Genomic DNA, 15,937 nt, shown 5'->3' on the forward strand with positions numbered 1-15,937 from the left:
TGTACTACTTTGATGATGCATGCTGCAACAAAGAATCAAAGGAGACACCCTTAAGGCTTTGCAAAAGAATCATCAGTAAAATCTAGATAAATATTTCAGATTAATGAATCTTGAAAGGTCAATGAGTTCCTTTTGTTTTAATTATAAAATATTTTAAATTGCAGTGCAGCACATTTTACATGAATGTGCGGAGGGAGGGGGTGCGGTTTGCTTGGCTGATATGTTTAACCCAAAACTAGGTTGGGAGTGCTCTTAGTAGGATTATTAAACAAAAACTTCTTTCAGTAGCTAGAAGATCTTTAAAAAAATAAGAACTAAATGAGTAATCCAAGTCACCGTACAGAGTTTTGTTTTCCGATTTAATAACAATCTTGGAATAGAAAGCTTAGATTCTACCACGGAAAATGATGCGTGTACAAAGCATCAAGGAAATACATTTTTACAATCAAAATAATACTCATCTTAGTTTTGTTCTCTTTTTTCATCATGTTTTCGAAATGTCAGGGTTGATTGTTTCATGTTGCAAATATTATTAAAGAGCCAAGTGCATTAGTGTTCATCTCCCTATTGTTAACGCACTACTCTCTCTCTCTCTCTCGCTATAACAAAAGAATAAAATCTTATCCCAAGGGTAGTTCAAGAAAATACGATACCGTATTTCCTCCCCTATCTACGAGTATACATCAGCTTCTACATTCTACACGCTTTTCTATTGCAGCAATGTTAGCTATAGCCATGCCTTTCTTTATACCACAAGTGCACATAACTGCCAAAGAGTGAAAGCATAAGAAACTTTTGTGTTGTTGATGTTATGTTGCTGTTTTTGGTATTCTTGGCTTCTTTTGGGGAAACAAGGACATTGGAATTTGGAATAAATATTGCGCACAGAGGGCTCTTGTTTCTTGTACTCTTGTGTACTCATCCAAGAGAGCAAGTGTCTCGTGCCACTGCTAGACATTCAAGTAAACAACAACAAAACCAAACGGCAACAACCCCAAAAAATCATGTGTGAAGGTTGTTTGCACGCGGTATTCTTAATGTATTGTTCCCCCTTCCGGGTATAGGTACATTATATCCCAAATAATATTCTTGTGCACAGCTGGAAGGATGAACATAAACTTCGGTAGCAGCAGAGGCAACGGCGGCGTCGGCGGAGCGGACATCGTCGCAGTCATATTCACTAGGTGAGCAGCAGTAGTGAATGGTGGTGCTTTTGCTTCAGTATTCAGTATTTAGTCCGCTAGGAAACATCAATACAGATGGGTACTAAAAATAGCTAAACGTCAAGAATACTATATTAAAGTAAATATTCAGCTCTCATCTCCCCCTACAAATATAATTAAGAATAATTTAGTACAAGAAAACAACAAAACCCAACAGACATCATCATTATTTTATTTTTTTTATTTTTTTTAAACAATTTTAAATATTTGTGCGCTGTTAATAAAAAATATACTTAAATCGAAATAAAAACGTACTCGTACTAATTCGGATTTGGATTCGTGGTTTAACATCTCTACACTCTATGTATCTCTAATCAGCCACAAGAATGGCAAGAAATTATCGACCGTTTTAAAGGACGTTATGTGAAAAGTTTAGACAATTTCCCACCGTTTCGTCGTTGCGTCTTCGTTGTCACCCACTATCCACTAGATTGCTATACATTTCCGCGTTTTTCTTTTTTGTGTTTTAATTTATTTTTGCAATATTTTAATATTCTGCTATTGCAGATAAAAGTGATCTTTAAAGAAAATAATGCACTCGTTGTCAAAAAAGAAAACTGAGAAAAATATTCTGTAAAAGTTTGATAGCATGTTGAAAATTTCAATCGTATATGTACATTTTTGAGTTCTTAATTATGTTTGTTTTTATTTTTGTAAATGTTTAAATTTAAATAAAATAATACAGAATACGTTTGGAGCATGTACATATGCATACAAAATGCAGTGTCTCATCTTTTTGTGAAGAGTAAATAATTTTGTTGGTTGTTGATTTTTAAGATGAACAAAAATATATATCAAAATGAAATTTCAAAAACATCATATTCATATCGTTTTATCCCAAAAGAAAGATTGTTATCTTCGAGAATCGGTATATCGGATGTAGCCAGCAGCAAGAAAATAAACTAATTTAGTGCAATATGATTATATTGAATGCAAGCAGTACCTTTATAAAGTAGTTTTTAAATAAAATTGTTATTTTCTTCCAACTGGAATTAAAATATTAATATATTTAAACAAAAAAAACAACAAATACAAAACAACAAGGCCAACAACATGATTTCAACGATTTTAATTCGAGTGTGTCTCATTGGCTTTGGAATAACATTCTGTTGTATAGAATGTATCCATTTGGGATTGATTAACCCGATTGGTGAGTATTTATTTGCAATATTTCATTCAGACTATCGACTTTCCAGTTGCACAATTACGCAACAACCCACAATCCCATCATTGCACGTCCATATTCCATGTACCTTCCTTCCCTACGAGCTAAGAACTACAACGACGACCACCACAACTGTAACGTGTTGATTTATGTACCTACAACTCCATATAGTATCCATGCCTATGCCAATGGAATCCTACTTGTAGAGCAAAAAAGAGAGGTATGTATTAGGATGAGATGTGAGAGCCTCGAGTTTTCCCTATTTCCCTATGCACTGCACACCTGTATTCCCTTCTAGTGAATTTGTCTCGACATCGACAACCATCAGTCAAGGTAAATAAAACAAAAGAGTTTTTTATCTGTTGGAATACTGTTAAGCAGCTGACCTTTTTTTGTACAGAATATCCGTGTTAAAAGTTGCAATATATGGGGGAGGGGATGTAGGATGTATATTTAAGTGATAGTAATCATTGGAGTGTTAAACTTAAAAGCAAACATTATTTAATTTTTTTCTTGTTTTTTTCGTAAAAGCATTATGTCATTTGGGCATCAACAGTTTCTGAATTATCCTATTTTATGTACATATGCTGGTGAAAGGACTATGCTAATTAAGGCTACTCATATTTCGACGATGTTCCATTGGGACCGTTCCACTTTAGTGATTACAATTTGTGGCTATTCTATATACATAAATTGTGCTGGGAATCTTGTCAGGGTCATGGTCATTTTCTAGCTCATTTAAATATATCGAAGTACATTTCATATATTCAACGAACATTTCACTTTGAAAACTTAGCATGAACAATGTAAGTTATGTATTAAATTGACATTGAAATATCGATGTTCTGCATGTCGTCTGGGATTCATGGGGCCCCTTTTTTTGTTTCAAAACCGATCCATATGGCGTTTATATGATGGACTGACAAAGAAACTATTGGGTTAACATTAATAAAACTTGTCGAGTCTTTTGAATAAACCGATGAAGGTTTACTTTGAGTTGAGTCTCTTAATCGCTTTAAACAAAAAAAAAATAATTGATAAAAAACAATTATTGCTATTACTGGCCCTTAAATACTATTTTGAAAATAAAACAAAATCTAATTTTTGTTATGACGATCAGAAGATTCTCTGCATGTAGCACGCAAAGATATTAGGGCCCAGTTAAAGCTATAATTGGTTTTTATCATTGAAACCAATTATTGGATTTTGTTGACAGGTCTTTCCTGAACAGTTGATATTTGTATGTTCAAAAGCGAAACGAATCGTTCCACTGATTTGTGTTCCAATTTCACACAATTGCAATGACAGATTTCTGTCAGTAAACATTTTACGGTGGATTTCAATTAGGAAATTTTGTTCAATGACATTATAAGTATCGGAACAATACAAAATTGGAACGCCATCAGTAAAATGAAATAAAATTTTATTAAAAGTTTGGAGTCAGTTGTTCAGTACAAATTTTCTTTCATCATTCAAATTTTTAAAATGTATTTACGAAATAAATGCAGTTTCAAATACATTTTTTCTTTTTGCATTTATATTCTGTTGAAAATAGAGTTTTTAACATGTTCAGAAACGGAAAACAAAAATTTTACTGATAGCTATAAACGGCGCCCAAACTTACGTCATTAAATAAGTTGTATTTAATATCCTCCTTTTTGCTACTGATTTCATCAAAATTTGTTTGATAATCAGAACAGTAAGGAATTGGAACACCGTCAGTAAAACAAAATTTTGTTGGCACATTGAATTCAAATGCATTTTTTTTTGTTTATGAAAAAAAAAATTATTTGACGTTAGAACTCATTACAAAAATATTTAACTTTATATTTTTCTGAAAACTAGACTCTACCAGGTTCAAAACTTTGAAACAGAAATTTAACTGACGGATTTTGCTGATAACAATAAGCAGCCCCTAAAATGTCTCGGCTTGCTATCTAAAACGAATACTCATAAATCTCTTAATAAGTAAACAGCCAGCTCTACAATAAAAAATTAACTGCTCACTTTTCCACTGAAAAAAAAAGTATTCCAAGCCGAAAACACGTCTTCTAAGCAGTTCGATCCCTTGTTATTTAACAGATGTCCATATTCAGTTGGCTCGTTTCTTCTTTGGTCTTCTGTTCTTAACTCAAACTTTAAAAACTGCCTGATTCACCACTAGAATTTTTTTTAAAGACAGTGTGTAACGAAGAAAACGACGAAATTAACACTATCACACTATTCTTTCGAAAACCATATTAAAGAGTCAAATGACAGTACTTTGTCTAATAGTGCTATGTATTTGCATTTTAGAAAAAATTCGTCATTTTGTAAATTTTTGACGGGAAGGTACAATGGGCAGGTTCAAACAACATAAGTGACTTCATTTGCAGTCAACTGCATTCTTTTAACGTACATCTTGTAAACTTAAAACTCAGGACTTTACTTCACTAACCTTTACCTTCAGTTGATCTGCAAAAACTACTAAAAACATAATTGTCTACAAAACATTAAGCATTTACATTTTGTATTACAAAGAAATATCACTTATTTCGTTCCCAATTTGACAAGGAATCCTTTTACACAAAGCTTTAAATGGAATTGTGCAGAAACTTAATAAATCATAGAGTGATAAAGTTCAGCTTTCAATTAAATGAAAAAACAAGATGAACTATCAAGCAGCCTGAAACTTGTCTTACTTTCAAGTCCTTATATCGCCTGAACCTGCCAAATTTTTACCACATAATAAACAAGGTTGATGTATTTTTGGTGAAATTTAATTATTGCTAACTTATCATATTTTACGATTCTACTCGAAATATATACGCATAAATATGTATGTATGTCCAAAAAAAATCACATAAAAATCATGCTTTTTAAATTATTTTAGAAGTGGTAGAGGAATATGGATGTCATGATACTGAATTAAGATTAACATGTGGCAATTTGGACTCTAAATTGGCAATATTAGAAGCAACATTTACGCCTAATTGTACACATGATGAATGTCTACATTTAGACATGAAAAGGTAAAAAATAAACTTCCTGAAAAACATACAAATTTAACAATTATCATAAAATAAAATTTTACTCCTAAAAAGACTTGTCAGAACATTTGCATCGGAAGAAATAGAAGAATCTAAAAATGCAGAAAAAGAAGCAGGTCAAAAGTTCCTCGAAACACTGCGACAAAATCATTCCGACAATGAGGAAGACACAGATGTTGAAATATTAGAAGATGCTGAATTTATAGATGAAAAAACAAATCGTAGCAATAATAATAATGGTAAATACGCCTATATCTATTTTTATACATCCCCAACTAAGACCATACCTATATATAAATAAAGTCAACAACAGAATAATCTACCCTTATAATTTATTAGGCCAAAATAAAAATCGAACGTCGCTACGGTTGGTTTTGGAGCGACTTATAATACGTTACTTGCGTAGAATATCTCCCGAAGATGAACTAGAAGGGGGACGTTTTTCACGTTCTCTGCATAATACTACACCAACAGCAAACAATCATGACATCCCTTCATCGCCAGGTAAAGACGAGCATGATATAGAAGTCTACAAAACTTTATGAAAACATATTTTTCCACTCCCATTTTCCAGCACTTCTCAATGAAACTATTGAAACTACAGAGGACGACGATATTATCCGTACACAATCAGCTAGACCTCATTGTGAGGAACAAGGAAGACAGATCTCTTCTCTGAATAGCTTGGATCTGGAAAAATCCTACAGGAATCAGTCAGCAAACGAATACAATATACGTAGAGTGCTGAACAAAAGGTAAGATAATCATCTTTTTCTTGTTTCTTCGGCAGATAGATAGTGCCTACTTTAAAGATTATCCTAGTCGAATCCTGTATATATACACCATTATGAAGCTATCCAATTTTTACGCTTATTGATTTTTATGCAATTTGTGTCCTCTTAAATTCCATCACGCACGTACATCATATTGTGTACTTGCAATTTGCACCCTCAATGTTTTGGATCAAGTGTAGAAAAAAATAAAATTCTTCAACCACTCTTCAAGTGTTTTGGTATTTTTCGCCTCTAAACAACAAAATGAAAAAAATAATACAAATACAAAATGGGGAGAATCCGTCTTTCAACTTGGCAAAACAATGTAATCAAAGAAGCCTGAAGGGTTGAATCATTAGAACGGCGGCGGCGGCAGCGACTAATACACTGCACTCGCACCGACTAGGTATTTGCAATGCTTTTAAAAAGAATCTAACAACAAGGCGATGACTATGACAAAGGTGGAAAGGACACCCACATTATTCAAAAGCATGAGTGTATCGTGCAGTTGAAAATATGAATTATATTTGTTTGTTTCTCTTTTTGTTTTCATAATTATTTGATATGCGAAAAAATTTGAAAAAAAATATTGCAAAATGATTTTATATCACGCAATGTTTAACCTTTGACCATTAATTTTATTTAATAATACTGACGACCTAGTTTTAATATTGTTAAGCTGGAAATCAACGTACATATGGTTGAATTTTTTAAAATAAATCCATTTCTTTATCGTTTCAGATGTTCGGGTAAAAATCACTGCAGTTTTATTTTTTCCATTGACCACCCTTTTGCAAAAGTCTGGGAGGGTGGTGTTGTTCGTGTTAAATACATTTGTATGGAAGGTATGTTCATTTCAATTGTTGTAGGTAGTACATATTTTTGTTTATATATAGACGACTGTCGACTATTTATGTCAAAAAACAGAAGTGTACACACTAAAAGCCAACCCCATTAAAAAACTTTGTGTCATGGTCTACCAAAATAGAGATGTCACATATTCAATTACAACACATCCCCTTTTAACATTATGACTTCACAATTCAGATTAAGTTTAGTTGTGTAGAAGAAAACTTAAAGTTTTTTTGAGGAATAGCGTTATTCATATTACGGAAGAAGACTTGCCAACAAAAATAATGGCCAGACAATGTTAAATCATTATCAAAACAAAAGTTCAAGTGCAATGTTTTATTTTTGCAACTCTTACAAAAGTACCATAGACAGATAGGTATTCTTTATTTTTGCATTAACAGTAAATTTTATATGTACAGAGATTTGATTTTTTACTATGATATCTTTCTGCTGAACAAGTATATTAATTTGTATGTACATATATAAAGAATTAAGATTATAATAATTTAGGTACTAATTTTGAAGAAAAATACAAACAAAACCTTCAATAACTCAAATTGAAAATGGCAGCCCACTTTGACTCAAATGAAATTAGGTTTAAAATATAATAGTAGTTTGTTAATAACAAATAACAAATTGTTAAATAAATAAATATAAAAAATAAATTAATTAATAAATAAATATATAAATAAATAAATACATAGGTATCGATAAACAATACATGAAATAATTGATTCTTAGAGAAAGAAATTCAACATTTGTCTTCGAATGTAAGTCTGTGGGATGAAATGATATGGTGGAAGGTTAAGCTTTATTTTTAGAGGCTTGTTTTGTTATACTTGCAGTTTTTAAAGATGACTTTTGCACATTTCCCCCAACCCTGGCAACCATATAGAAGTATTGCTCGGAATACTACTTTTTGAATCATCATTTTATTGTATTTGATCCCATTTATTATTTACAGCATTAACGGTAAGTTAATAGCTTTGTTAGGTAACAAGATTTTCTTTTTCTACTGAAAAAAATAGATTGTAGTTTGTCAGCATTCCGTTTTATTTTCCATTTTGTGTAGTAATTGGTTATCAATTCTATCGCATTTTTCAAACTTTTCTCAAAGTCTCTGTCGTCACTAAATATAGCCATCTGACAACCTGGTAATCTAGGAACATCAGAAGTATTAATCTTTTTCAGTAAAGAACCTAATACTGATCCTTGCGGGACACCATAGTTGACTTGGTAACAGTTGTTGGCGAAAACACTAAAGTAATAATTGGACAAAAAACTTTGGATAGTTTTTACAAGATATGAAGTAAACTTGAAATACACCATCTTGTGAACAATTCCATCGTGCCAAACTGAGTCAAATGCCTGTTCTATTTTAATTAATATAAGCCCAATCTGTTCACAGACTCTAAATACCTGTTGAGTAGTATTGTGATGCGTTCTGAATCCAATTTGTTCATTGCGAAATATTTGAAGCTCATCAACGTTGCGTAATATTTTACATTTCAAATTTTTTCGGAAACTTTGCTCATACAACTAAGCAAATTTATTGGTCGAAAGCTTGTTGGGAATTTTGACAGTGTTCCAGGTTTATGAATCGGTATTACCTTTGCATATTTCAAATCCAATGGAAAGTGTTTGGTTTTGTAGCACGCGTTTATCATAAACGTAAGAAATTTGTGCCCTGCTTTAGGTATTTTTTAACTTTTAAGTTGTATGTATTTAACACCCTCCCTGAATATAGACTAAACCCAAGGAGTCCCAGTAAATTGTTAGTGAACTGTATTTGCTGTTTCACGTATAATAATCACTTAGGTTTTGAGATGCACAATGATTATTCAAAAAGCTTGTTGCAAATACATTGGCTTTATCTGAATTTTGATAAACTACTTCATCATTATTTTGAAGTTTAGATATTTGTCTTTTTTTATTTTTGATAATTTTGGCTATGTTCCAAAACGGTTCGGCATTCTGTTGCAACTAACTAAGTTTCTCATTCCAATTTTTATTTCAAAATTTAATTATTTAATTCAAAAGTTCTAAAGGCAAAGATATACGGTAGATATTATTTGTATGGGCAGCAAAAATGTACATGTGTACATAAATTATTTCAAAAAATACACGTAATGTTGTTTTTTCTCACTCTTTTTTTTATTAAATAGACTTTAGAATAAATCGTTACTGTGGAGAACATTTAACAATAGGCTATGAAATAGATCCAAATATTCAAATTCTCGATGTTGGTAAAGGTGATCCAAAAGCCGAGGCAAGACTACAGCCACGTGAAACTGCCCTCCACTCACTTAAAATAATTAAGGCTGATAAAATTAATGGTGCTGAACGTAACTTTAGTACGAGTGGATCTAGAAAATATAAAACTTCTTCTCTGCCCTCAATAAAACAAGAAGAAATTTCAGCAGATGGACAAAAAAACAGTAGAGTTTATTCTCAGGTAAGAACCTTCATTACAAGAATGTTCAAAAATATATCGATTTATTCATATTCCATTTACTTTTAGGATTTTCGAGTTTTGAAAATTCTTCCAAGTAATCTTGATGACTTCAATGACATAGAAACAATAGGTAATGAAATTTTCTTTAAAAAAGACGACACATCAACAGAACATGTAACAAATGCAAACGAACCAAGTTCAACCATTTCAAATTATGAACAAGATGATACAACTCCTACAGATAGGATTCATAAAACAGATGAAATTACTGAAATAAATGTTGTTGACAAGAACAAAACAAAAAATGAAAGTTTAGGTGAAATTGAAAATCTAGAAAATGTGACCATGGTAATACGAAAAGGAGCTCACTACATAGTTTGGTCGAATGCAACGCTTCAGAATTTTTCAATTAACGTTGCGGCAAATGAAATAGATCATGAAAATGATCAAGTGATTAGCTCTAGCACTAGCACTCCCCAAAATGAAGGTAATCAAAAGTGTACCTATCCATTGAGCTTTAGTAATATAGATTATTTTTTTGTATACCCACTACCTAGAAAAACATGCTGAAATTCTTGAAACACATGAAGACATTTCCGAAGAAGAAGAAAACAGCTCTCGTGTTACATACAACAGTATCCAAAGAACATCTTATAGATCACCATTGCTACACGGTTTTGCCATGACACCAGGTTATCCAAAATTTTATATTGGTGAATTTGACTGTCATTGGGACATACTTGCCCCAGAGGGTATAAGATTATGGGTAACCATCATAGATAATTCTCTACGATGTAGGTTTTATAATTCTTATTATATTATTATTTGTATATGCATATCGAGTTTTTGTCTTTGAAGATGATGAAATTTGTAAGGATTTTCTTCAAATTGATGATTTCGGTGCGAATACAACATTATTTAATAGCTGTACTGAAGCTGTTCAACCTATTGGTGTTATAAGCTCATCGAATTGGGTTAAAATTATTGTCAAAACAACTTCGAAATTTGCATTTCCTAAGAGAGGGGTATTATTACACTATACGGGTAAGTGTTTTGGTTTATTTTATATTTACATTTTGAATATTGATTGAAAAACAATTCCAAAAATGTATTATTTATATTTAATTATTTGTTTAATAATTAAGAGTTGATTCCTGCCTGTTTCTGTTATTACTAAAAATTTAGTTTTAGATCATTTCAAATTACAAACAAATTAATTTACAAACTATACAATAAATAAAGTAATTTTTATACGTATACGTTGTTATTGTTTTAACAGACAATTACCGATACAATCGTTTAACCCCTAAGACTTGGTGGAAGAAAATACTGAACTTGATTGATAAATAGCTTTTCATTTCGAAAAAAATAAAAACCAATTTTATGTATTATTTGCCGAAATCTAGAGTTCAATGTTTTCCAATATTTCATTCTATTTTCGATAGTTTTTTTTTTAAAGATCTAAAGCATTTAGATTTGGCATTTTTTTGTAAAAACGTTAACAATTCATTTGGAATTTTACGATCAAAAAGCAAAATTAGTATTGGAATCTTTTTCAGAACTAAAAATTTTAAAAAAAGCAAAGCAAAGAAGATACAAATGGCGTTGCAAATTTATTTGAAATTAATATACATATGTGGAATAGAAATTGAATATTTGTGAAGAAAGGTTACCGTTAACTATCGGCAAATCAAAATTGATATATTTATCATTAATAAGCAATTTGTTTAATTCAATTTTTCAAAGATTCTCTATCGTACTATTTAAATAAGAACAAAAAATGCACGATTGGAAAATATATTTTTTATTGAAAGAAACCAAGTAAAGAAAAAAAAATGAAGAAAATTTAATAAAAACCTATCGGTTAGTTTCTGGGAAAACTTGATTTTTGGCCAAAAAATTTGTATGGGGTCTGTTATTTTTGATTTTAAAAAAATGCAATATTTGCTATTTAGTACTTTAATGTTGGAAGTAAAACTTCAAAACTGATTTGGCTCTAAGGTTAGGAATGCTGTTAATGTACATATGTTTTTTAAATTAGCTTGTCCCATCAAGTTGACTGAGAGAACTTTCAGACATTTTAGAAATATAAACTGTCCAAAAATTTAAAATACGAATTTAATTTATGCATTTGGCAGTTCACTCTTATAAGACTTCTGAGAATGAATTATAAACAAAATTATTCACTATTCATTTTCGCCTAGCCTTGCATTTCTTTTCTTCCTTTTTGAATTGTACGATAGAGAATTCTTGAGAAATCGATTAATAAAATGTCTACTCTCAGATTTATGCATAAGCATGAGAAATTTTGATTACATTTTTGAGAATACTGAAATTTCTGATTATAAAACAAAATAGAAATTCACCATTTAATATTCTTCTCAATATCGACCCTGTTTTAATTTCTAGCTGACAGTTGCGTGAATCCACCACTTCCAACCCATGTCAAACTTGTTGAAAGAACATCAACCACAGCATTCTACGAATGCCATCCCTCATTTCTGTTCCCAGACTCTGGTCTAAGTACTCGTAAATTAACCTGCAACAATATACACGTTTGGGATAAATTATTACCCGATTGCACTGGTAAGATAAAAAAATTTAATTTCATTTTATATTAATCGTAGTTAGAAAAAACTTATAAATCAGTCATATTCATTAATTTTCATTTAGGTTTATATCATTGTTCGTTGTTTGAAAATAAAATAATTCATTGTTTGTAATTCTTCTTTTTGTTTGCTTCAATTAATAAGAAAAATTCCATACAAATATATACAAACTATGGAAGATTTCTAATTTGGCTCCAAGTCAATTTCCTCTATACATGCTTATGACCATATGAGTTTGTACATATAAAGTAAAATGTATTGATTAGTTAAACTTATCAGCGTAGCTTAATATAATTGAATACTGAAAGTGTTGTTTTAAATTAATATAAGTAATAATTTTAATAAATGTACGTTTGTATTTAAGATTATGCCGTTGAGCTAGTATCTACATATATAGATATACCTACATACATCTTTATATAACATTTAAACTTTGCAGAACAAGAAAACCTCACTGGGAGTGAAGAAAAATTAACTTTAATTAGCAAGAAACCAGATTTGTCTGTTGTCACAAAAATGCCCTCTAAAAACGAAGCTGATATGATTACTGGTACGAAATGGTCACCCATATGTTTGTTTGTTTAAATAATTACTATGGTTTATTCATGCTTTTTTATTTAAATACCTATTTATCATTCTTAATTTTTTTATTTCCATAAAGATATTATCATTCCATGTGTTTTGATTGCCGGCCTATTTATAATCAATGGAGCGATTTTTGCTGTTATCATGAAATACCGAAACAGGTTTGTTGAAATACAAGAAAAATAAAAACTGAGAAAGAAAGCACGCGAGGATTAGAATTAAGCTAGAGATGATGAATCTTAAAAGAATTTAGAAAATATGTGCAAATTCCTTTTAAAAAATTTGCTTGCACAGGTTTTACATATTTGCCAGTCAGGTCAAGTTCAGTTTAGCAATGAAATAAAAACATAAACTTGTACCTAGATGGTGAAACATTAACACACATTTTCGAATCGACTTTGTTAATTTGTATTCATCATCATAGTTCACTAAGATATGTTAAATCGATATTTAAAGCATTATCTAGCAATTGAGTGTAATACTTTATTCTCGGCTCAAGATCTCATTGCAAATGAATGATAAAATGACAAAATACTTATACTTTTTTATTAAATTCGTATTTTCAAACAGAAGTAAAGTCATAGAAGAAAGGGGAGTGGAACTTGCCGAGCTGTGAAATTCCATATCATAAATGCATGAAACAAAACTACCGGAGGCCGTACCTGCTAACCATCCAACAAAATTTACTCATTTTTATATTTTATTTAAACAATGAGATACTACAATAGCAAACGTCAAAATATAAATAAGATAACTTTGAAAAAAAAAAAAAAAAATGATAAACTCAAGGAAAGACACTAACGTACATTTTAGGATAAGCTAAATTTAAAGCCTTCAATAGAACGATATTATCTAGTGAAAATTATTGCTATTGTTAGACCAAAGAATTTTTATACTTTTTAAAAGAAATAATAATAATTGCGCAAATAGTGCTTTATTCTTCAAAATTGCCCTATTAAATAACAAAATTGTAACTACATTTTTGATCAGCAATTCGAATTGTGAAACCAAAACGAAGTAATAAAGCATCTATGAATTTAGTTTTATATTAAATTTTATTTGGGTTTTTTATTACTTTCATTTACACAACATGTATTTTGTTTAAATTTTACATCACGCAAAATATATTAAAAAAAAGAAAAACAAAAAACATTTAAATAAGATTTTTAAGATGGGCATTCTATAGAAAATATCAACTCAGCCGTGTCAAAAAATCATCACCCACCCACCAATTTTCATTATCAGTTTTGCATTTTCATATAGAAACAAAAATATATAAGTCAAATTGTGCCTTATGTGTTCAAAAAAAATACCAAGCAATATTAAATATTTTTCAATTAATTTGCTTTTCAGCTGCCTAGGCTTTTAACAGTGAACATTTTTAGCTTTGTTCCTTGTTAAATCGCTACAATGTACAACTTCTCTTTGTATAGCTCTTCAAATAAAAGTAAAAAACGATCATAAAACATTGTTAATTGCACAAGCTTTGGAATTAAAAAAAGAAACAATAAAAACAATGGTAGTGGCTTAATAGATGTTGTGTTTTAATTTTTCCTTCAAGTAGGAATCTAGGCCAACAACCAACAATTTTCTTAGAAAATTGACCTAACTTCACTCGAAGTTTATTAAAATTAACTTAACTTATTCCAGCATTTATACTCTTTTGACAAAGGTAAAGGAAAATTTACAATAATTGTAATGAATAAAAGTTTTAGTAAGGGCTTAAAATACATTCCATTTATTTCATAATTATGAGCTTGTTGAAATATTTGCCATTTTTATTCCAGGTCCAACACATCATGTTTAAAAAAAGGTCTTAACATTTGAGCTGGATTTTTGTATTTCGTTTATTTTTGTGCCGTGAAATAAGACCAGCTTTTAAAACTGGGCCTTATTGCAGTCTATAAAAGTACAATAAGGTCAATTTTCAGAAGTTGGCCATATTGCACACTAACAAAGCGATATGAGGCCAAACTATTTTGAGAAATAAGACCAACTTACTTTTACGGTGAATTATGTAAGGGGGAACATACTGCCCCCGGCAACCCCTCTGCTTGGGCACATTATAGAACTTGAGGTAGGTACAAGGTTGAGTGTATGCAAAGTTGCTTTGCATTAATGGAAAACCACACCGTCAAAATGAAATCAAACTGATTTGGCTTTATTTCACTTTGTTTAAGTGTAATAATATTTCACTTGTAATAAATAAATAAATAAAAAATAATATATGTGGAATTAATATTTAAGAAGGATGTTCATATGGAGTGTAAAACAGTTTCTCACACATTGACGAACTATCATAGGAAACATTTTAATTAAATAGAACCCAACTTGGAGGCAGAGGCAATTGCATGAAACTTAGTTTCAAGCTCTGTGCTCAACATGTTTTCAGTTGTTCGTTAACAGGCATTTGTCTTTTGCTGGTTTTATATAATTTGGTAAGTTTTGTCTGCGCCACATTACGGTTTTTGAGTAGGTAACTTCTATTTTATTGAAATTTCGAAAAACATCTGATTCAATTCGTTTTTACTCACCCTTAAATAGATTTTTTTTTCGTAGCGCATGGAAAACGATTGAAATTGCTTTTTTTGTCATTGTATTTGTTTAACTTCGTGTACGTGTTAATTAGCGCGATAGGGCTGTCAAATTACCAGCAAAACATTTTTTACTGTGCAAAGAAGGATAAATTTGAAGAAAAATCTCAAAAATAAATTAATTTATTTTGCCCCATGGAATGCAAAAAACAGGAAAATTAATTTTTGACAGATCAAGATCAAGTAGAAATTGATTTATTTTCTCGTGGAAAACCATATAAGGGATAAGAAAAAGCGAAAAAGAGAATTTTTGGAATGGTGGAAATGTCAAAATTGACATTTGATTCTGCAATCGGTGTAATTTGTCTGGTTCAGATTGGGACACCATTTTGGTCAAGAACACACTGAGTGAGCAGGTTCAGACTACATAAGGGACTTGAAAGTAAGGCATGTTGCTAGCATCTGATTCAGCTGTGAAAAAATGAAGTCAAGTCTACTTATGTCAAAATGAAAGTTTATCATGTTTTTTCATTCGACTGAAAACAAAACTTTATTGCTCTATGGTTTATTTATTTTCTACACAATTCCATCTAATGTTTAGTGTAAAAGGGTTTCTTGTCAAATTGAAAAAGCAATAGTAATATTGCTTTACATTACAAAATACAAATCGTAATGGGCTTATAACTTGCCTGATGAGTGTTTTTTGTTGAAA

General features: G+C 30.7%; 1 protein-coding gene across 5 annotated transcripts; it reads left to right on the forward strand.

Moving 5' to 3' along the window:
* The first annotated feature begins 1,159 nt into the window (after positions 1-1,159).
* LOC129940771 (uncharacterized) lies at positions 1,160-14,224 on the forward strand. 5 transcript variants are annotated; one of them, XM_056049237.1, is made up of 15 exons: positions 1,169-1,302; positions 2,068-2,373; positions 5,261-5,399; positions 5,472-5,656; positions 5,757-5,921; positions 5,992-6,172; positions 6,932-7,035; positions 9,208-9,497; positions 9,564-9,984; positions 10,055-10,291; positions 10,356-10,541; positions 11,907-12,083; positions 12,546-12,656; positions 12,768-12,852; positions 13,262-13,749. In XM_056049237.1, the coding sequence occupies exons 2-15, from the start codon at positions 2,277-2,279 to the stop codon at positions 13,305-13,307; spliced, it is 2,424 nt and encodes an 807-aa protein (XP_055905212.1). In that variant the 5' UTR covers positions 1,169-1,302; positions 2,068-2,276; the 3' UTR covers positions 13,308-13,749. The 5 variants fall into 5 exon arrangements, with proteins under 5 accessions (XP_055905214.1, XP_055905212.1, XP_055905211.1 ...); XM_056049236.1 differs by having other exon boundaries at positions 1,171-1,302; positions 2,001-2,373; XM_056049235.1 differs by having other exon boundaries at positions 1,179-1,302; positions 1,909-2,373.
* The last annotated feature ends 1,713 nt before the right edge of the window (positions 14,225-15,937 follow it).

This window comes from Eupeodes corollae, chromosome 1 (genome assembly GCF_945859685.1).
Source record: "Eupeodes corollae chromosome 1, idEupCoro1.1, whole genome shotgun sequence".
Lineage (NCBI taxonomy): Eukaryota > Metazoa > Arthropoda > Insecta > Diptera > Syrphidae > Eupeodes > Eupeodes corollae.